This window comes from Hydractinia symbiolongicarpus, chromosome 9, assembly GCF_029227915.1.
Source record: "Hydractinia symbiolongicarpus strain clone_291-10 chromosome 9, HSymV2.1, whole genome shotgun sequence".
Taxonomy (NCBI): Eukaryota; Metazoa; Cnidaria; class Hydrozoa; order Anthoathecata; family Hydractiniidae; genus Hydractinia; species Hydractinia symbiolongicarpus.
In genome coordinates this window covers 16,100,021-16,123,407 of record NC_079883.1, presented here as the reverse complement: position 1 = coordinate 16,123,407, position 23,387 = coordinate 16,100,021, and the positions used below count along the sequence as shown (strand labels likewise).

The window sequence follows — 23,387 nt, the reverse complement described above, 5'->3', positions numbered from 1 at the left end:
TTTAGGTGGAGCGGTTTAGGAGGTATGCAGTATGTGTCGTGAATCGAGTAAAGCCCACACAACATTATAGTGTTTCAGTTGTAATGTATTTTTGAAAATTTAACTTTACTGCAACTTTAGCCATAAAAAGCACAGTTTACAACCTGTTGTTACCCCATCATAGCAAAAACAGTCGGTCAACCTTTTTTATTTTTCGAAGAATGTTCCCGGTGAAAGTTCTAAAGTGAATGTTACTCCAGGCTGAGTGCTTAGTGTACAGGTAAAACAATAGGTGTAATCACCTTTTCCGCAATAAATTTTATTCCAACTTCGGTTAAACAGAAACAGAGGAAACAGCCCGTTGTTAACATTGGACTGAGCGCTTATAGGTAATAGGTAAATAGTATAGGTAAACCGTGTCAAACATTAGGAATAATACCCTTTTCAAAAAACTGTATCGCAACCGGCTAGTCTCTTTAATAATAGCGGTATTCTGTCTGTTCAAAATGGTTGCGCGCAGTTTTTTCGGAAAATCCCGGCAAAATCCCGCAGAACCCGATTTTTACGGATGAGGGAATATGAAATAGACATACGGCCATTTTGAAAGCTGTGGCTAAGCAGTTAGTCCAGGTAAACATTGTTGGACATTCGTACAGGCGTGATTCCCAAGAAAGTTTAAAAATTAATTGTCACAGTGGGCTGACTCGCATAGGCGTAACAGCCTTTTCCAAAAAACAGGCTATTGTTAACACTGAGCTGACGCTTAGTACAGTTAAACAGATGTGAACAGTACCCTTCTCCACAAAAGTTTTTAAAAATTCGCGGTAAGATCAAAGAAATATCGGTAACCCTTTTGAACACACAAAATACGGCTATTATTATAGAGACAAGACAACTCAGGTTACAACAACAACAATTTTCTTACGAATTCTCCGCCTATCTTTTACTATGAATTACTCTTAGCTCGTGTAAGCATTTTAAGACTTATTACCTTGCTGAGATTACACATTTGATTCTTATGCCGATTCCAGGATAAAAAATTCTGGTTATCCGAGCCAAAGGGGATTGAGTTCGTCTATTTCTCCAGAAGAAACCGTATATATAGGTATAAGATGCTATGCCACTCACCCAGTCTTAATATCACTTTTTGAGTAACTTCCTTAATTTATAGGAGAGTGTGGGCGGGTCGTCTAACCCGTGAATAGAATTGACTTGTAAGTAACATTGGGGGGGGGAGTTCTATTCCAGCATGCGTTATCAGGCACATGCGTATCTTGCCTCGATTAATACGAAAATAAGTTACATGAACACAACTTCCTAAAGGGAGAAAAATCCTCTGCTCGCCTGATCTCAATGTGCAAAGAGTCGCAGTTTTTTACCATTTGATTTTTACCTATTCACTTTAGGAACATGCAATAGATAACCATTATTTCGTGTTGAGACAAAATGACTTCTCATAGTAAAATAATCTTTTAAAACTTCTGTAGTTCATCTTCAAAACATTTCCTAACTAAAATAACGGAGTGCTTCTCGATTTGTTTACATAAGTCAGGAACTGGCTGTTTTTTAATTTTTTCTGCACGGTTTTTTATCGATAATAACTTAGATTTTTGTCCGCAGTTCAATGAAAGGTTATTGATACAGTTATAAAGTAATGCAGGTAATATCATGGTGGAGTAAATTTTATACGCATATTCAGGAGTTATACTACCACTAAGGGTAGACAGTACGAAAAGTTTACTTGAAGCTTGCTTGTGTTAGCGGTTGAAATTACCTGACATGTTCAATATGTTGTTTATTCTAGTTCCAGGTATTTATAATTCTTTGTAGACATTATGTTGTCGGAGTTATACACGATAGTTGATCAGGACATTTAAAAAGTCTTTTGTTTGTTCCAAGTAGCATAAATTACGATTTTCCTTTTTTCAAATTTATGATGAGCTCATTTTCTGTAAAATAACGTGATACTGACTGAAAATCTTCATTTAGCATCCGCTGTATAGTAACAAAACATTTTGTAAGACAAGACTTACTACATCGTATTAAAGACTGTGTCAAAGTTATTATTTAAATATAGCGATGAATCCGGTGGTCGATACATAGTTCCAATCAAGATATTTTTGGCTTTTATTTGAATAATCTTAATCCAAATACATTCAATATCCTTGTGTTCAAGGTCAAAACGTCTGATGAATTTAAAATTATTCGATATACACATCGCCACGCCACCGCCCAAGCCATTTGTTTGGTTTCTTTTTACAATTGTGTTGCCCGGTATTTCGTATAAGTTTCGCATAAACCTCTAACGCGTGTTCGTTCACGATATAAGTCTCGGAAAGAGACTTATATCGTGAGTCCTGTTCCTAAAATCAGCAGGACATTCTGTTCTGTTTAATCAAACAAGTTCATCATTTGTTATAAATACATTCATCCATCCCCTTTTTTTCAGCCAAAACAAAGTGTTTAGAAGGTTGTCCTTTTAATTATGATCCAGTGTGTGGAAGTGATGGCAAGACATATTCCAATCTCTGTATTTTGAAAACGGCACAATGCAAAGATCCTCAATCAATCTATATAAAGAATAAAAGTGATTGCCCAGGTGAGAGACTGATACTTTAGTTACGTTAATTACATAAGAAGGCCAGAACTTAATCCCGTCATTCTTAGCCAGCCATGTAGCTGTCTATCAAATTTTGTTTTCACCAACTCGTTTTAATTATTTAACATGGGTATCTGCAGGCTACATTAAATGAATGTCCAATTGATAAAACAACCGTGAAAAGCCTAAAACTTAGATGTGCCTGTGTCTGAATTTAGGACCCAATGACTTAATTATCAGTGGAAAAATTGTCTTGTCGTCCAACACACCATCTGTTTTACCACCTGATTCATGCTTGAATATAAACATTCGTGAAGAAATTTTATGTGACAGCGAGGATTGCACTGTACCTCTTTTGGCAAACTTGAAAATTTTAAGACCTAAAATGGAAAGAGGCGATCAAGTATATATACCATACACAATGAATTTGAAAGATGCCACTGCACCTACGTATGTGATTGAAGCTACTCTTAACGTTGGTTGGTGCAAGACTGGCAGCGAATGGATTCGAAACGGTGATTACAACAACGATGTTTCGCATACATTTACGAAACCAGAAAGTGGAAATAATGTTGACTTAGATGTTAAAATGAGAGAATATGTGAGCAAACCTCAACCTAAAAAAGGTAAAAGGATTAACAAAAGTTTGTGCTGTCTAATATGGTCTAAAGACGTCAAGATATTGTTTATTTCTTACTATTGGAAATTTTACGTTTTTCATCGATATCTTCGGACAACTATTATATCAATACGTGTGTCACGCGAAAAATGGATGTTATTACGTCTCATTTGCTACACGGCGAACCAGCTAATTTATTACGCAAAGTTCGCGTGTGAATAAGTTAAATATCTTTTCCATTGTTAGTCTGCGCAAGTGAACCTTTCTACAGGTCAGATGAATACCAAGGTTGTTATGACACTGTTTAGTTAAAAAGATGTTTTTAATGAATTTTTACGGATTTTAGAGTGTCCCAAGGATGTTCCAATTACCACTTGCACTTTTGATCCATGTGCACAGTTGTTTTGTGAAGACGAGCTAAAAGCTGTTTGTAAAGCAAACTTCTGCGGAGGATGTAAAGCGGAATTCTACAAAGATGGAAAGAGAATTAAATGTGGTAAGACTTTGGCTTTAAGCATATTTACTCTAGTCAATTGTAATATTTTTTTAAACATTTCGTTATAACAAATCCGGCATGTTTTACCATAGCTATACGTTCTTAGATTTAAACTACGTGTTTTCAATCGGATTCCGTTCTATAAGAAACTTTACTCTATTGCCTGGAAATAAGTTTTTAGTGATTTGTCTAATATGGGCAAGAAATGGGCACGTAATCCTATTTCATATCCATGCAGGCTGTTTCATCACCATGGATTATTACAACGTTTACAAAATTTCCAGTTTCATTTCAAGTGTTTTTGTTTTTTTGCTTTCCAATTATTTTCAAATTTTTTTAACAAATAGGAACATACTACATCATTTTCACTTCATCAAATTGAATTTTAAAAATAATCAATGTCTTCTACTAAATTTTTACCATTTCTTTCTTTTTAGATAAAACACAATGTTCAGAAGGATGTCCTTTCAATTATGATCCAGTATGTGGAAGTGATGATAAAACATATTCCAATCTCTGTACTCTTGAGGTTGCACAATGTAAAAACAGTGGAACTGTTTATTTAAAACACAATGGGGCATGTGATGAAAAGTCTGCACTATCAGGTAACCTTATTTTGTCTTTATATCCTTGATTTTGTGTTTGTGTTTGTTTTGTTTTATGCTTCTTTGCTTTACATCGTTAATGAGAAATACGTCACACAATATATTTATTTCAGTGATTTTTTAGTGTCTCAAAATATATTTTCAAGATTTACAAAAAAGTGTTTTTTGAATATATTTTTTCTAATTTCAAAATTTGGACTTAGGAATTCTAGGAACTGCTTAAAAAATAGGAGAGGGCATTCGTGAGCAATATTTCTATCTTAATGCCCTTGGTATCTTCGACAAACATTCTAATAAATTAAATATTATATACGTTTCGTTAGGACCGAATGACCTAATCATCAGTGGAAAAATTGTCTTGCCGTCCAACACACCATCTGTTTTACCACCTGATTCATGCTTGAATATAAACATTCGTGAAGAAATTTTATGTGACAGCGAGGATTGCACTGTACCTCTTTTGGCAAACTTGAAAATTTTAAGACCTAAAATGGAAAGAGGCGATCAAGTATATATACCATACACAATGAATTTGAAAGATGCCACTGCACCTACGTATGTGATTGAAGCTACTCTTAACGTTGGTTGGTGCAAGACTGGCAGCGAATGGATTCGAAACGGTGATTACAACAACGATGTTTCGCATACATTTACGAAACCAGAAAGTGGAAATAATGTTGACTTAGATGTTAAAATGAGAGAATATGTGAGCAAACCTCAACCTAAAAAAGGTAAAAGGATTAACAAAAGTTTGTGCTGTCTAATATGGTCTAAAGACGTCAAGATATTGTTTATTTCTTACTATTGGAAATTTTACGTTTTTCATCGATATCTTCGGACAACTATTATATCAATACGTGTGTCACGCGAAAAATGGATGTTATTACGTCTCATTTGCTACACGGCGAACCAGCTAATTTATTACGCAAAGTTCGCGTGTGAATAAGTTAAATATCTTTTCCATTGTTAGTCTGCGCAAGTGAACCTTTCTACAGGTCAGATGAATACCAAGGTTGTTATGACACTGTTTAGTTAAAAAGATGTTTTTAATGAATTTTTACGGATTTTAGAGTGTCCCAAGGATGTTCCAATTACCACTTGCACTTTTGATCCATGTGCACAGTTGTTTTGTGAAGACGAGCTAAAAGCTGTTTGTAAAGCAAACTTCTGCGGAGGATGTAAAGCGGAATTCTACAAAGATGGAAAGAGAATTAAATGTGGTAAGACTTTGGCTTTAAGCATATTTACTCTAGTCAATTGTAATATTTTTTTAAACATTTCGTTATAACAAATCCGGCATGTTTTACCATAGCTATACGTTCTTAGATTTAAACTACGTGTTTTCAATCGGATTCCGTTCTATAAGAAACTTTACTCTATTGCCTGGAAATAAGTTTTTAGTGATTTGTCTAATATGGGCAAGAAATGGGCACGTAATCCTATTTCATATCCATGCAGGCTGTTTCATCACCATGGATTATTACAACGTTTACAAAATTTCCAGTTTCATTTCAAGTGTTTTTGTTTTTTTGCTTTCCAATTATTTTCAAATTTTTTTAACAAATAGGAACATACTACATCATTTTCACTTCATCAAATTGAATTTTAAAAATAATCAATGTCTTCTACTAAATTTTTACCATTTCTTTCTTTTTAGATAAAACACAATGTTCAGAAGGATGTCCTTTCAATTATGATCCAGTATGTGGAAGTGATGATAAAACATATTCCAATCTCTGTACTCTTGAGGTTGCACAATGTAAAAACAGTGGAACTGTTTATTTAAAACACAATGGGGCATGTGATGAAAAGTCTGCACTATCAGGTAACCTTATTTTGTCTTTATATCCTTGATTTTGTGTTTGTGTTTGTTTTGTTTTATGCTTCTTTGCTTTACATCGTTAATGAGAAATACGTCACACAATATATTTATTTCAGTGATTTTTTAGTGTCTCAAAATATATTTTCAAGATTTACAAAAAAGTGTTTTTTGAATATATTTTTTCTAATTTCAAAATTTGGACTTAGGAATTCTAGGAACTGCTTAAAAAATAGGAGAGGGCATTCGTGAGCAATATTTCTATCTTAATGCCCTTGGTATCTTCGACAAACATTCTAATAAATTAAATATTATATACGTTTCGTTAGGACCGAATGACCTAATCATCAGTGGAAAAATTGTCTTGCCGTCCAACACACCATCTGTTTTACCACCTGATTCATGCTTGAATATAAACATTCGTGAAGAAATTTTATGTGACAGCGAGGATTGCACTGTACCTCTTTTGGCAAACTTGAAAATTTTAAGACCTAAAATGGAAAGAGGCGATCAAGTATATATACCATACACAATGAATTTGAAAGATGCCACTGCACCTACGTATGTGATTGAAGCTACTCTTAACGTTGGTTGGTGCAAGACTGGCAGCGAATGGATTCGAAACGGTGATTACAACAACGATGTTTCGCATACATTTACGAAACCAGAAAGTGGAAATAATGTTGACTTAGATGTTAAAATGAGAGAATATGTGAGCAAACCTCAACCTAAAAAAGGTAAAAGGATTAACAAAAGTTTGTGCTGTCTAATATGGTCTAAAGACGTCAAGATATTGTTTATTTCTTACTATTGGAAATTTTACGTTTTTCATCGATATCTTCGGACAACTATTATATCAATACGTGTGTCACGCGAAAAATGGATGTTATTACGTCTCATTTGCTACACGGCGAACCAGCTAATTTATTACGCAAAGTTCGCGTGTGAATAAGTTAAATATCTTTTCCATTGTTAGTCTGCGCAAGTGAACCTTTCTACAGGTCAGATGAATACCAAGGTTGTTATGACACTGTTTAGTTAAAAAGATGTTTTTAATGAATTTTTACGGATTTTAGAGTGTCCCAAGGATGTTCCAATTACCACTTGCACTTTTGATCCATGTGCACAGTTGTTTTGTGAAGACGAGCTAAAAGCTGTTTGTAAAGCAAACTTCTGCGGAGGATGTAAAGCGGAATTCTACAAAGATGGAAAGAGAATTAAATGTGGTAAGACTTTGACTTTAAGCATATTTACTCTAGTCAATTGTAATATTTTTTTAAACATTTCGTTATAACAAATCCGGCATGTTTTACCATAGCTATACGTTCTTAGATTTAAACTACGTGTTTTCAATCGGATTCCGTTCTATAAGAAACTTTACTCTATTGCCTGGAAATAAGTTTTTAGTGATTTGTCTAATATGGGCAAGAAATGGGCACGTAATCCTATTTCATATCCATGCAGGCTGTTTCATCACCATGGATTATTACAACGTTTACAAAATTTCCAGTTTCATTTCAAGTGTTTTTGTTTTTTTGCTTTCCAATTATTTTCAAATTTTTTTAACAAATAGGAACATACTACATCATTTTCACTTCATCAAATTGAATTTTAAAAATAATCAATGTCTTCTACTAAATTTTTACCATTTCTTTCTTTTTAGATAAAACACAATGTTCAGAAGGATGTCCTTTCAATTATGATCCAGTATGTGGAAGTGATGATAAAACATATTCCAATCTCTGTACTCTTGAGGTTGCACAATGTAAAAACAGTGGAACTGTTTATTTAAAACACAATGGGGCATGTGATGAAAAGTCTGCACTATCAGGTAACCTTATTTTGTCTTTATATCCTTGATTTTGTGTTTGTGTTTGTTTTGTTTTATGCTTCTTTGCTTTACATCGTTAATGAGAAATACGTCACACAATATATTTATTTCAGTGATTTTTTAGTGTCTCAAAATATATTTTCAAGATTTACAAAAAAGTGTTTTTTGAATATATTTTTTCTAATTTCAAAATTTGGACTTAGGAATTCTAGGAACTGCTTAAAAAATAGGAGAGGGCATTCGTGAGCAATATTTCTATCTTAATGCCCTTGGTATCTTCGACAAACATTCTAATAAATTAAATATTATATACGTTTCGTTAGGACCGAATGACCTAATCATCAGTGGAAAAATTGTCTTGCCGTCCAACACACCATCTGTTTTACCACCTGATTCATGCTTGAATATAAACATTCGTGAAGAAATTTTATGTGACAGCGAGGATTGCACTGTACCTCTTTTGGCAAACTTGAAAATTTTAAGACCTAAAATGGAAAGAGGCGATCAAGTATATATACCATACACAATGAATTTGAAAGATGCCACTGCACCTACGTATGTGATTGAAGCTACTCTTAACGTTGGTTGGTGCAAGACTGGCAGCGAATGGATTCGAAACGGTGATTACAACAACGATGTTTCGCATACATTTACGAAACCAGAAAGTGGAAATAATGTTGACTTAGATGTTAAATTAACGAAATATGAAATTAAGCCGCAACCAAAAAAAGGTTTGTTAAAAATTGATTAATTATGTGCTCAATGTTTAAATAAGTTTCGCAAGTTTGTTTCTCATTTGCATTTTCCATTTGTACACTCTTGTTATTTTTTCGGACCTAGAGTGTTTGATTGCATGCCCAGCTATCTATTCTCCCCATTGTGGATCAGATGGTAAAACATATTCCAATAAATGTGTTTTGGAAGCTAGACGATCTTGCGAAGACTCATCGCTTAAATTGGTACATGCTGGAAAATGTGAAGGTTGGCAATGCTAATACGTTTATAGATTATTTGTTTATCTAGCCAAATGAAAGTTAATCTAGTTCATGACCGCAAATCGTTTTTTTTTCGTTGCTGTAATTTATGTACTTGCTAATGATAAATCAAATAAATATAAACTTTCAAGGATTTAAACTTGTCTATGTGAGCTTCACAGAACGCCATAGGTTAGTTTTTTTTGTAAGTTTGCATTACCTTAATGGTGCTACAAAAAGAGCTGTTGATTTTTTACTAAGTCACTTACACGAAAGTCGAGCTTATGACGGGGAAAATATTTAGCAGCAATGAGAACCAAAACAATATCTCAAATGTTCTTGGATAACATATTACCGCCTAAATATAACTCAAAACGACAAAAAAGTACCGTGCAAATATTCAATATTCGTATATAATATACTACATATACTTTTAAATTGCTTTTAAAACATGTTTATTGGTAAAAGATACAGTTAAAACAAAAAGAACGGCTCTAAATCTTTTTAGAAGTATAAGTTATCTAATACAGCATTTTTAACCAATCCTGAAACATGATGTATCTATTTGTGGTAAATACCATTAAAAAGTAGAAAGTCATAAAAACGTGATTACATGTTAATAGGTTGTCTATATTTTGCAATTAAGTGGATACAATTTCTTCTGAGCGATCTAGTTATTACACAATGTTAATCAAAATGTGCGAGAACGGAGAGCAACACAATGACGGAGATTTTTCTTAGGCCGTTTTGTAGGCCCTTTATGGGAATTAATATTTTCGGATATTAGTTTAGCGAATTTCACAAAAATTAGACCGACTGGTGGCATTGCGGTAGAGCGTTTGCCTACAGTGCGGAAGGTTATGGGTTCAATCCCCGGTCGAGTCATTCCAGAGACTATAATAGTGCGAATCAACCCTGTCGTCTTAACGTTCAGCAAGAGAATACGATAGATGTCTAGTTGAGCGGATCATGTGCTTGCACTTTAAATGCACTAGGAACCCCTTTGCAGGACCTTCATTGATAGCAGTATATTAGGAACTGAAAAGGAAATCCTGGGTAACTAATAATAATAATGATAATAATAATAATAATAATAAATAAAAAATTAAATTATAATTTTTACGGAAAATTCGCCATTCGCACAATTAGTTTTTTTTCAGCACTACTACATATAATAGATATGTAAATCTCAACTTCAGCAGTCTTTATTTTTATGTGTCTTTTTATTTTCAAGAATGTCCAAGAGGTGTTCCAATCACTGGCTGTACGTTTAGTCCGTGCGCCCACCTTAGTTGTAACGATGAACCGACAGCTGTTTGTAAACCCAACTTTTGTGGAAGATGTAAAGCTGAATTCTACAAAGATGGGAAGAAAATTACATGTGGTAAATGACAAAAGCCAGGCTTTGTCTGTTATTGTTTGTTTGTTTGTTTTGGTCTTACTACCTACTTGTTAATACATGTTAATCTGTTGGAAATGGATTTATCAAAATATAATTTAATTTAAGAGCCAGTCTTTATGCAATAAATTTTCGCTAAAATTAAATTTCGCGAATTTTTGGGTTTTTCGTGAAAATTGCCACCGTGCTAGCTCCAAAAGTGGAAAGTCATCAGTTGGTGATTTCCTACACAGGTCCTGAGAGTTCTTACCAAGCGAATAACAAGGATAACGGTTCCTCAAATGCATCTGACTGGAACATAGACTTTAATGTTAATAAAAGACGAAATGCCTTGCAACTAAGAAATTATTTTAGTAAATAAATTTAGTAATAAATTTAGTAAAAATATTTGGCCATTCGCGAAAATAGATTCTCTAGATGATTATTGAAATTACCCATTTGCGAAATTAAGTTCATTTAGATTTTAAAATTGGAGTTTTAAAAGATTTTAAAACTCCAATTTGCGAAATCGCAAAAATTAAACTCTGGCGAACATTTATTCCATTAAGGTATATTGAGTATGTCCCAAGGGTGCACAATACTCGAAACTCGAAGAGATTGCACATCATTACGAAAGAACGAGTAAGAAAAAAACACTACTTTAAATCTTTAGGGAAAACAAAGTGTTCTGAGCAATGCCCTTTCAACTTTGATCCAGTGTGTGGAAGTGATGGAAAAACATATTCAAACCTATGTGCTTTTGAAGTAGCGCAATGCAAAGACGAAACAAATTTACTTTACATGGCAAAAGAAGGGTTATGTGGTACGTCTTCTACACCTAACATAATATTCAATGATTAAAGTACTCCTAATACGTAAATTCTAAGCAACTACGGATAAAAATACTCTAACAAAGCTATGTGACAATATGTGGAAAAAATAATCATATTACATCCCAGTATTTCAATTTGTCGTTAAATTACTGATCACTTTTCTTAGCTAAGTAAAAACTGTTTAAAATCATCTTTCGCGAAATCATATCTTTATTTGAATTGATGCAAGTGTCTATTGTGCATGTCTATTGCGCAACATACATTACACATTTTGTGTTTTACTTTACATGTGCATTGCTCTTAACGTGATTTAGTTATTTAGTCTTTGTGACTATAGGAACAGCCAAATGCCGTCAGGTCGTCGAAGCTGAAAATGCAAAAGCCGATGGGCAAGCCTCACCTGGTGCCTATGTTCCACAATGCAATGACGATGGAACATACAAAAATAGACAGTGCCATGGTTCAATTGGGTCATGTTGGTGTGTTGATAAAATAAAGGGAACAGAAATACCAGGAACCAGAAAGAAAAGAGGCGAAGGGGGAGTGACCTGCCCCATCGTGGAACTAATCGTTTCAGGGAAAGTAACTCTTCCTGCAAACGTTCCCAGTATCTTACCACCAGATTCATGCTTGAATGTTAAGATTCAGGAGTTAATTGTATGTCAGTCAATTCATTGCAAAGTTCCTGTCGTATCATCTCTTAAAATAGATCGGCCTACTATTGAAAAGGGTGAGAAGCCATACATATCATACAAAATGTATTTAAACAAACCTACTGCTCCAGGATATACTGTTGGAGCAACATTGAATGTTGGTTGGTGTAACACTGGCAGAGAATGGATTAAAAATGGTGATTACACAAATAATATTTCTCATGAATTTACACTTCCAAAGGATAGAGATTCTGTTGACCTTGACATCATCTTGACAAAGTATGGAACAAAACCACAACCTCCCAGTACGTTCTCTTTTTACACTTTTTAGAAAAAGAAAATTTTTCAGCTTTTCTTGTGATTTTGATTAAGTTTACAAAACTATTTTTACTATGGGATCTACATTCTCTTATGAACTTATTACAGCTAAAACAGATTGTCAGTTGAAAGTGGAAGCTGAAAACAAACGTGGAAATGGAAAGTCACTTCTTGGGGCTTACGTTCCACAATGCAAAGTGGACGGCTCTTACAAAAAGAAACAATGTCATGGTTCGACTGGTTATTGCTGGTGTGTTGATGAACAAACTGGCAAAGAAATTACTGGAACAAAAAAAGGACCTGGACAAGGAAAAGTGGAATGCCCCGCTGTAGCTAACGTCAGTTCATCTGGTAAAATTTTATTTCTAGCTTATTATTTCCAACATGAATATTTCTTTGTTTATTTAGTAAACATGCTGCTTAGTTTCGATATAAAATAGGGGTGCTAGGTTTTCGTGAAATCCTTTGTTGCATGTAACCAAAGTCGTTATCCTATTTGTTATGTAGGAAACATTGTTTATACTTGCATTTTAGCTGACGAGCCGCTGAATTTCCAGCCTTTGTTTCACAAGTGCATAATGTACATTATAATATTATTATATACTAGTCGAAAAGCCCGTGGAAAAAAAAGCGTCATTTGAATTTTGATGGCGGCAGCAACCCATCCACAAAAAAAGTTAGAACCTTGGTTTCACGTTGCCTCTATTGTGTAGAGCTTAAACTGCTGATCAAGAAAATGTATATTTTCATGTGTGAGTGGTTAATGAGATATAAATGTTTAAAAAACCAAAACCAAAACATTTTTTTTGGAAATTTGTATATCTGTTGCCTTCATCGTATAGATCTTCAAACGCTGATCATGAAAATGTATAGGATCATGTATTTTTGACAAACGGTTGCAGAGATATTCGAGCTTAAAGGTTTTTAATGACGTCCTCAACCTGTCTATTCCGAAACGGATTCGGGGACCCAGCTGTGGGAAATTCACCCAAATTGGTCCCAGTCATAAAAAGCCATGTCGAAATAGGTCTTTCACGTGGTCTTTCATACTGTTTGTTCTTCAGCATAGTCAAGGGCTATTTTGACAGGTGTGTTATCCGGTAGCCTTATAACATGTCCTAACCATCTCATTCTTCTGTTTTTAATTACTTGACTCCACTGTTCCATTCCTGTTTTTCGTTTATCGTTTGTAATTGTTTCCGGCCATTTTACATTCAACACATTCGTTCGTACAAGTTTGCGTTGAAATACATCAATCTCAAGCTCTTTTTTCTTATTGAGTGTCCATATTTCTGCATTGTAGAGGAATGTTGGCGTGACGTAGGTATCGAATGTTTTTATTTTCATTTTGATCGTTACTTTCTTATTTGTTAGGATATCCACGCATTATGATGATGATGATGATGATGATGATGATGATGATGATGATGATGATGATGATGATGATGATGATGATGATGATGATGATGATGATGATGATGATGATGATGATGATGATGATGATGATGATGATGATGATGATGATGATGATGATGATGATGATGATGATGATGATGATGATGATGATGATGATGATGATGATGATGATGATGATGATGATGATGATGATGATGATGATGATGATGATGATGATGATGATGATGATGATGATGATGATGATGATGATGATGATGATGATGATGATGATGATGATGATGATGATGATGATGATGATGATGATGATGATGATGATGATGATGATGATGATGATGATGATGATGATGATGATGATGATGATGATGATGATGATGATGATGATGATGATGATGATGATGATGATGATGATGATGATGATGATGATGATGATGATGATGATGATGATGATGATGATGATGATGATGATGATGATGATGATGATGATGATGATGATGATGATGATGATGATGATGATGATGATGATGATGATGATGATGATGATGATGATGATGATGATGATGATGATGATGATGATGATGATGATGATGATGATGATGATGATGATGATGATGATGATGATGATGATGATGATGATGATGATGATGATGATGATGATGATGATGATGATGATGATGATGATGATGATGATGATGATGATGATGATGATGATGATGATGATGATGATGATGATGATGATGATGATGATGATGATGATGATGATGATGATGATGATGATGATGATGATGATGATGATGATGATGATGATGATGATGATGATGATGATGATGATGATGATGATGATGATGATGATGATGATGATGATGATGATGATGATGATGATGATGATGATGATGATGATGATGATGATGATGATGATGATGATGATGATGATGATGATGATGATGATGATGATGATGATGATGATGATGATGATGATGATGATGATGATGATGATGATGATGATGATGATGATGATGATGATGATGATGATGATGATGATGATGATGATGATGATGATGATGATGATGATGATGATGATGATGATGATGATGATGATGATGATGATGATGATGATGATGATGATGATGATGATGATGATGATGATGATGATGATGATGATGATGATGATGATGATGATGATGATGATGATGATGATGATGATGATGATGATGATGATGATGATGATGATGATGATGATGATGATGATGATGATGATGATGATGATGATGATGATGATGATGATGATGATGATGATGATGATGATGATGATGATGATGATGATGATGATGATGATGATGATGATGATGATGATGATGATGATGATGATGATGATGATGATGATGATGATGATGATGATGATGATGATGATGATGATGATGATGATGATGATGATGATGATGATGATGATGATGATGATGATGATGATGATGATGATGATGATGATGATGATGATGATGATGATGATGATGATGATGATGATGATGATGATGATGGTCCCTAGTTACCCACGCGGTGAAAAATAACTGACGTCACCACCTCGTTTTCAAGTTATTTGGCCTCAAAGTTTTATGTGCACTGTAATGGCTTCATTAATTTATTATCAGATATTGACGGTAAAGTAGTAATATTGACGTCGCGCCTCAACGTCAGAAAATTTAACATTACAGACATAATTTTCTTCGGCTACATCAAAGCGAAATGTACACATCCACTTTGCCTGTCACAGACACACATATTCTCTGTATTATTATAGAAACTAGCTAGTTTTAAAAACATAAAAACACAACCTGCTGAAATTCATATTTTAGCCTTTTATATTGAGATATAAAAGGCTAAAATATGCTAAAAGTCCGATAAACAAGAATGGATAAATACTACTTGAATTCTGTAAACTAAATAACCTGAAAATCACTAACACATGTTTCAAACACAAACCAAGTCATCGCAACACATAGGAATCACCTGTAACCGCTCAAAATAATCGCAAAAATCCATACAGAAATCAAATCAATTACAAACTTATAAAAAACTGCAAAAATACAACAACGTTCGACTCAAGATCATACAACACCTCTATAACGAAATCAGATCATAAACCAGTCATCCCAACTGTTAAAATTAAATGGAATAAATTCCAGAATATTACATCAAATAAACTTGGATAACTGTTCAAAAGAATGTGAACAAGAAAGGGATCTCAACAACCTTATATAGCCCTAGAAGAATTGAACCTGAAGAAGTCTTTGAACAACGTACCATCAAATTTCAGACATCTCTCGAAAAAATAAACAAAAATATCGCTTTTGCTTCTTGTATCCCTGACTTTACAGCTGTGAAGACAAACACACCATATGGTTTGTTTGACTGTAGATCACCATTATCGTATCATTTAAATCCTGTTTGATTTCGACATTGTGACCGATATAGAAAAGATAGAATTGCCACTGTATTCTGAAGAAGATTATAATTCTTTACCTTTTGAAATAATTGGTTGTGATAGTTGTATTGTGCCAGTGCATTGGGATGCAAGTGAAGAAGAAGAAAGTTATATTCGCTCTATCACTGTTACGGAAGAGTCATGTAGAGAATTCGAAAGGGACACTAGAACAGTCGAAATTGTGGATATATAGTAAAAAACGAAAAATTACTTCCAACAATGCCTATAAAATTTACATCAGGAAAAAAAAACTTTAACAATCTAGTGCCAGATTTTATGCCAGATCAGAAAAAAAATACATCTCAACATGTACTTGATGCTTTGCGCTTCAGTTTCAATTAAATCGTAATGTAAACGTGAGAGAGACAGGATGTGTAATCCAACCCAATTTACCATGGTTAGTAGCTAGTCCTGATGGTCTAATTAGTGACCAATCCAATGGTGATAATAGTTTGGGGCTGGTGGAAATTAAATGCCCTTATCGCAAGAGAAACAGCTTAGCAGATGACCTTTTAGGTGACTCAGCATTCTATGTTGGACGTATGGATGGCGGACTTTATTTAAAACGTGATCATCCAAATGGCTATTACGCTCAAGTGCAAATGGGAATGGGATTGAGTGGCACAAAGTTCAGTGACTTTATCAGACAGCAAACTGTGCATATTTGGTTTACAGACCCATGAAGTGTTAGTCGAATTTCATTTCTATTAATCTTAAATCTTTTTATCCTTTGTATTGCCCTTTCTACATGAATTCGAACAGAGGCAATACTCTGACTTTTCTTGGCTTCACCAGCTGTCAGTTGTTCTCTGCCATCAGGAAAAGCTGGAATATTTAGGTTAACGTTGAACTGCTGCAGGTCATCTTCAATACAGAAACCTCTATCAGCCATGACACTATCGCCAGATTCCCAAAAACATTTTTGTAAAAATCCTGACTGTCTCACAATAGCCTTATCTGATATCGAACCATCAAATAACTGACTAATAAATGTAATTCCATCTAGTCCCTTGTAAGTTACATGTGATTTATAGTGTGAATAAAGCGCACTTTGAGTTGATAAAGAAGATGGTCTTTGGCAGTATAATTAGTACAGTCATCTGGTGGTTGGATAAATTTTTTTAAAACACTCAGGCATATTAGCATTCACTTGCTCTCTTATTGGCCAAGTTGGGACTGAATCCAATGAAAAATAGCAAACATTTGACCATGTTTTTTATATAACGTGAAACTGTAGTAATTGGGATGGAGAATAACCAAGAAGTATGGGCCAGTTTAAATTCATTCCTCAACCAGGGTAAATAAAGAAAAAGTTGACCTTTCGCATCCAGTTTTGGAGGTGGTTCGGACTTCAGTTTGGTGGTGTCTTGATCTGTTGTGAAAGTTTCTTCGTGTAATTTTTAGCTGTATCATGCATTTTTATGTTACTACATCCAACACCTGGATCTAAAAATTCAAACAATATGTTGAACTTTTCCACTGATATGCCAGTTGCTTTTCGAAAGTATATTTCGTTTTTACTAACACTGTCAAAGTTGTATTATTTATTTTTCAGAGACACACTTTCTTGTTCAAGATTATTTACTTTACTTTGTAACAGATGAAGCTTTTCTTTCAGTTCCTTATTCTCTAGTTCAAGACTCTCCGTTTGCGACAAATCACCCTGTGGCTCATTTTCTAAGTTCGTGTCCTGATGACCTTCGTCTGAGTCTGATTCCATGACACTTTCGGACGAATATTTCACGACAGAGAGGGGTTCTCTTTTTCTTGGAGATTTTCTTGTTTGTTTGAAGTGAAACTGGCACACATAAACCGTCTTCTTCCGAGGATCAAAAGAATCGATGCTGCTTTTTCTTTGATGATTTTGTAAAGCTTTGATCCAATGGGTTTTTTAAGGTTCCTTCTGAGGTATTTGAAATAACGATATACCAGTGTTTTACATTGACGAATCTTTTGTTGCACTCTTGCACCCGGGAACACAACAGTATTTTCCATACCCACCAGATAAATTTTTGTTTGGTCAAAGTTTCGTCGAATACACGAGTTCACAGTTTCAGTAAACCATTGTTTCAATAAATCTTTCTTTTGTTACAACGCTCTTATTGAGAATTGAAAAAAGGAAGTAAACTGTTATGAATTGGGAAGGCTTTGCCCATGAAAAAAAGTGAAATATTTTTTTTGTGAAATATTTTTAAAAGAAAAGTTACAATTCCTTCGCATATGTTTTAAGTTGGGTTACTGCCATTAACATACTAAATTTTCAAGCTGTGAGACTAATTATTTCTTCAGAAAATGAAAAATATTCATAATGTCCATGGTCAAAGCCTTATTAAATTCACCCTGTTTACTTTCTTTTTTCAATACCTAAAATGAGCGAACAACATAAGGTGACGGTATACCTTTATTGTATCAAAAAAGAAACGACAATCTTCCCGATGGTGAAACTATTTATTTCTTTTTCGAAGGGGAATATTGACTTTATCCAAATATCTAACTTTTTTTTCTGATCGGTCTTTCACACCTTAAATTGAATGAGTTAAGACTGAATGTTTTAACACTTATCATCCTCTTGGGTATAACTTTTAAAAATAAATTATATTTCCTTTCCGAAAAGAAATGACCATTACATCTGAAAAAAACACACTTTTATTTCTAAAAATGTATGCCATCCTGTTCTGCTTCTGCAAGTCACAAAGATGATGATGATGATGATGATGATGATGATGATGATGATGATGATGATGATGATGATGATGATGATGATGATGATGATGATGATGATGATGATGATGATGATGATGATGATGATGATGATGATGATGATGATGATGATGATGATGATGATGGTCCCTAGTTACCCACGCGGTGAAAAATAACTGACGTCACCACCTCGTTTTCAAGTTATTTGGCCTCAAAGTTTTATGTGCACTGTAATGGCTTCATTAATTTATTATCAGATATTGACGGTAAAGTAGTAATATTGACGTCGCGCCTCAACGTCAGAAAATTTAACATTACAGACATAATTTTCTTCGGCTACATCAAAGCGAAATGTACACATCCACTTTGCCTGTCACAGACACACATATTCTCTGTATTATTATAGAAACTAGCTAGTTTTAAAAACATAAAAACACAACCTGCTGAAATTCATATTTTAGCCTTTTATATTGAGATATAAAAGGCTAAAATATGCTAAAAGTCCGATAAACAAGAATGGATAAATACTACTTGAATTCTGTAAACTAAATAACCTGAAAATCACTAACACATGTTTCAAACACAAACCAAGTCATCGCAACACATAGGAATCACCTGTAACCGCTCAAAATAATCGCAAAAATCCATACAGAAATCAAATCAATTACAAACTTATAAAAAACTGCAAAAATACAACAACGTTCGACTCAAGATCATACAACACCTCTATAACGAAATCAGATCATAAACCAGTCATCCCAACTGTTAAAATTAAATGGAATAAATTCCAGAATATTACATCAAATAAACTTGGATAACTGTTCAAAAGAATGTGAACAAGAAAGGGATCTCAACAACCTTATATAGCCCTAGAAGAATTGAACCTGAAGAAGTCTTTGAACAACGTACCATCAAATTTCAGACATCTCTCGAAAAAATAAACAAAAATATCGCTTTTGCTTCTTGTATCCCTGACTTTACAGCTGTGAAGACAAACACACCATATGGTTTGTTTGACTGTAGATCACCATTATCGTATCATTTAAATCCTGTTTGATTTCGACATTGTGACCGATATAGAAAAGATAGAATTGCCACTGTATTCTGAAGAAGATTATAATTCTTTACCTTTTGAAATAATTGGTTGTGATAGTTGTATTGTGCCAGTGCATTGGGATGCAAGTGAAGAAGAAGAAAGTTATATTCGCTCTATCACTGTTACGGAAGAGTCATGTAGAGAATTCGAAAGGGACACTAGAACAGTCGAAATTGTGGATATATAGTAAAAAACGAAAAATTACTTCCAACAATGCCTATAAAATTTACATCAGGAAAAAAAAACTTTAACAATCTAGTGCCAGATTTTATGCCAGATCAGAAAAAAAATACATCTCAACATGTACTTGATGCTTTGCGCTTCAGTTTCAATTAAATCGTAATGTAAACGTGAGAGAGACAGGATGTGTAATCCAACCCAATTTACCATGGTTAGTAGCTAGTCCTGATGGTCTAATTAGTGACCAATCCAATGGTGATAATAGTTTGGGGCTGGTGGAAATTAAATGCCCTTATCGCAAGAGAAACAGCTTAGCAGATGACCTTTTAGGTGACTCAGCATTCTATGTTGGACGTATGGATGGCGGACTTTATTTAAAACGTGATCATCCAAATGGCTATTACGCTCAAGTGCAAATGGGAATGGGATTGAGTGGCACAAAGTTCAGTGACTTTATCAGACAGCAAACTGTGCATATTTGGTTTACAGACCCATGAAGTGTTAGTCGAATTTCATTTCTATTAATCTTAAATCTTTTTATCCTTTGTATTGCCCTTTCTACATGAATTCGAACAGAGGCAATACTCTGACTTTTCTTGGCTTCACCAGCTGTCAGTTGTTCTCTGCCATCAGGAAAAGCTGGAATATTTAGGTTAACGTTGAACTGCTGCAGGTCATCTTCAATACAGAAACCTCTATCAGCCATGACACTATCGCCAGATTCCCAAAAACATTTTTGTAAAAATCCTGACTGTCTCACAATAGCCTTATCTGATATCGAACCATCAAATAACTGACTAATAAATGTAATTCCATCTAGTCCCTTGTAAGTTACATGTGATTTATAGTGTGAATAAAGCGCACTTTGAGTTGATAAAGAAGATGGTCTTTGGCAGTATAATTAGTACAGTCATCTGGTGGTTGGATAAATTTTTTTAAAACACTCAGGCATATTAGCATTCACTTGCTCTCTTATTGGCCAAGTTGGGACTGAATCCAATGAAAAATAGCAAACATTTGACCATGTTTTTTATATAACGTGAAACTGTAGTAATTGGGATGGAGAATAACCAAGAAGTATGGGCCAGTTTAAATTCATTCCTCAACCAGGGTAAATAAAGAAAAAGTTGACCTTTCGCATCCAGTTTTGGAGGTGGTTCGGACTTCAGTTTGGTGGTGTCTTGATCTGTTGTGAAAGTTTCTTCGTGTAATTTTTAGCTGTATCATGCATTTTTATGTTACTACATCCAACACCTGGATCTAAAAATTCAAACAATATGTTGAACTTTTCCACTGATATGCCAGTTGCTTTTCGAAAGTATATTTCGTTTTTACTAACACTGTCAAAGTTGTATTATTTATTTTTCAGAGACACACTTTCTTGTTCAAGATTATTTACTTTACTTTGTAACAGATGAAGCTTTTCTTTCAGTTCCTTATTCTCTAGTTCAAGACTCTCCGTTTGCGACAAATCACCCTGTGGCTCATTTTCTAAGTTCGTGTCCTGATGACCTTCGTCTGAGTCTGATTCCATGACACTTTCGGACGAATATTTCACGACAGAGAGGGGTTCTCTTTTTCTTGGAGATTTTCTTGTTTGTTTGAAGTGAAACTGGCACACATAAACCGTCTTCTTCCGAGGATCAAAAGAATCGATGCTGCTTTTTCTTTGATGATTTTGTAAAGCTTTGATCCAATGGGTTTTTTAAGGTTCCTTCTGAGGTATTTGAAATAACGATATACCAGTGTTTTACATTGACGAATCTTTTGTTGCACTCTTGCACCCGGGAACACAACAGTATTTTCCATACCCACCAGATAAATTTTTGTTTGGTCAAAGTTTCGTCGAATACACGAGTTCACAGTTTCAGTAAACCATTGTTTCAATAAATCTTTCTTTTGTTACAACGCTCTTATTGAGAATTGAAAAAAGGAAGTAAACTGTTATGAATTGGGAAGGCTTTGCCCATGAAAAAAAGTGAAATATTTTTTTTGTGAAATATTTTTAAAAGAAAAGTTACAATTCCTTCGCATATGTTTTAAGTTGGGTTACTGCCATTAACATACTAAATTTTCAAGCTGTGAGACTAATTATTTCTTCAGAAAATGAAAAATATTCATAATGTCCATGGTCAAAGCCTTATTAAATTCACCCTGTTTACTTTCTTTTTTCAATACCTAAAATGAGCGAACAACATAAGGTGACGGTATACCTTTATTGTATCAAAAAAGAAACGACAATCTTCCCGATGGTGAAACTATTTATTTCTTTTTCGAAGGGGAATATTGACTTTATCCAAATATCTAACTTTTTTTTCTGATCGGTCTTTCACACCTTAAATTGAATGAGTTAAGACTGAATGTTTTAACACTTATCATCCTCTTGGGTATAACTTTTAAAAATAAATTATATTTCCTTTCCGAAAAGAAATGACCATTACATCTGAAAAAAACACACTTTTATTTCTAAAAATGTATGCCATCCTGTTCTGCTTCTGCAAGTCACAAAGAAATGTTAAACGACTTAGAAAGTTCTAATTATATGGTATTCTTAGTGACGTCTTTGCAAATAATAAAATTTAAAAGGACAACCTTCTGAATATTCATCGCCCCGGAAGTGTGAAAGTATCACCATCATTACGAGTATGCTTGAAAGGTGTGATATTTTAAAAAATCTTTAAAACACTTTTTCGTAGCGTTGTTTTTTCGTATACCATCTATTACATTTCAAATCTCTTTTACAAAACTACAGAAGATCTACAAGGAAGAGTGCTACTGTGCTGTAGCCAACGTGTTTATCTAAAAGCGATTTTTTTTATTTTTAAAAAATCAATGATTCTCTAGATATTACATCTTAAAGACGAAAGTTTAAGTTAAAAAATAGCTTTTTTAGAAAAAGTAAAATAAATCAAAAACGGGGACTTTGTTAAAAAAAATTAAAAAATCATTTTTACATACATCTATCACGATTCTATAGAACATCAAATGAGATTTGGAAACGAAGTAGTTTTGTAAACGAAGTCACTTTTTTGAAGGCAGGGTGTGTTTCAAAAATGTCTCTGTACTTTCCCAAGTTAAAAAGTTTCAAATTATTTTTGTACCATTTGATAGATGTTTAAAAATGCTTTTTAATGATGTATGAATGAATAAACTTTGATTAACTATCGCTGAAAAAATCGCGATTTAAAAAACCATGCTCAAAAGGTATACCGTCACCTTAAACTGTGAAGAGGTGTATTGGAATATTGTTCTGCCATTTTTTAAACTTTTTTTCACGACTAGCTCTTCTTACTAACAGTGGCACACGTTGAAAAAGTGATCTTAAATAACTTATTCAAGTTATAAAGAAAATATGGGAAAGTGAATGAATAAGTTTTTGTTTTTAATTCTGGTGGCAAAATTTCCAACAGAAGGT

General features: G+C 34.0%; 1 protein-coding gene across 1 annotated transcript in view; it reads left to right on the top strand.

The window, feature by feature from the left end:
• Nucleotides 1-23,387, top strand: part of LOC130657480 (uncharacterized) — an 83,199-nt gene that overhangs the window by 43,463 nt on the left and 16,349 nt on the right. The window contains exons 31-46 of the mRNA XM_057460464.1: nucleotides 2,429-2,578; nucleotides 2,797-3,204; nucleotides 3,544-3,693; nucleotides 4,131-4,298; nucleotides 4,622-5,029; nucleotides 5,369-5,518; nucleotides 5,956-6,123; nucleotides 6,447-6,854; nucleotides 7,194-7,343; nucleotides 7,781-7,948; nucleotides 8,272-8,679; nucleotides 8,789-8,929; nucleotides 10,157-10,306; nucleotides 10,974-11,123; nucleotides 11,456-12,091; nucleotides 12,213-12,455. Coding sequence (XP_057316447.1) covers nucleotides 2,429-2,578; nucleotides 2,797-3,204; nucleotides 3,544-3,693; nucleotides 4,131-4,298; nucleotides 4,622-5,029; nucleotides 5,369-5,518; nucleotides 5,956-6,123; nucleotides 6,447-6,854; nucleotides 7,194-7,343; nucleotides 7,781-7,948; nucleotides 8,272-8,679; nucleotides 8,789-8,929; nucleotides 10,157-10,306; nucleotides 10,974-11,123; nucleotides 11,456-12,091; nucleotides 12,213-12,455 — 4,056 coding nt within the window. The remainder of the gene's footprint in view (nucleotides 1-2,428; nucleotides 2,579-2,796; nucleotides 3,205-3,543; nucleotides 3,694-4,130; nucleotides 4,299-4,621; nucleotides 5,030-5,368; nucleotides 5,519-5,955; nucleotides 6,124-6,446; nucleotides 6,855-7,193; nucleotides 7,344-7,780; nucleotides 7,949-8,271; nucleotides 8,680-8,788; nucleotides 8,930-10,156; nucleotides 10,307-10,973; nucleotides 11,124-11,455; nucleotides 12,092-12,212; nucleotides 12,456-23,387) is intronic.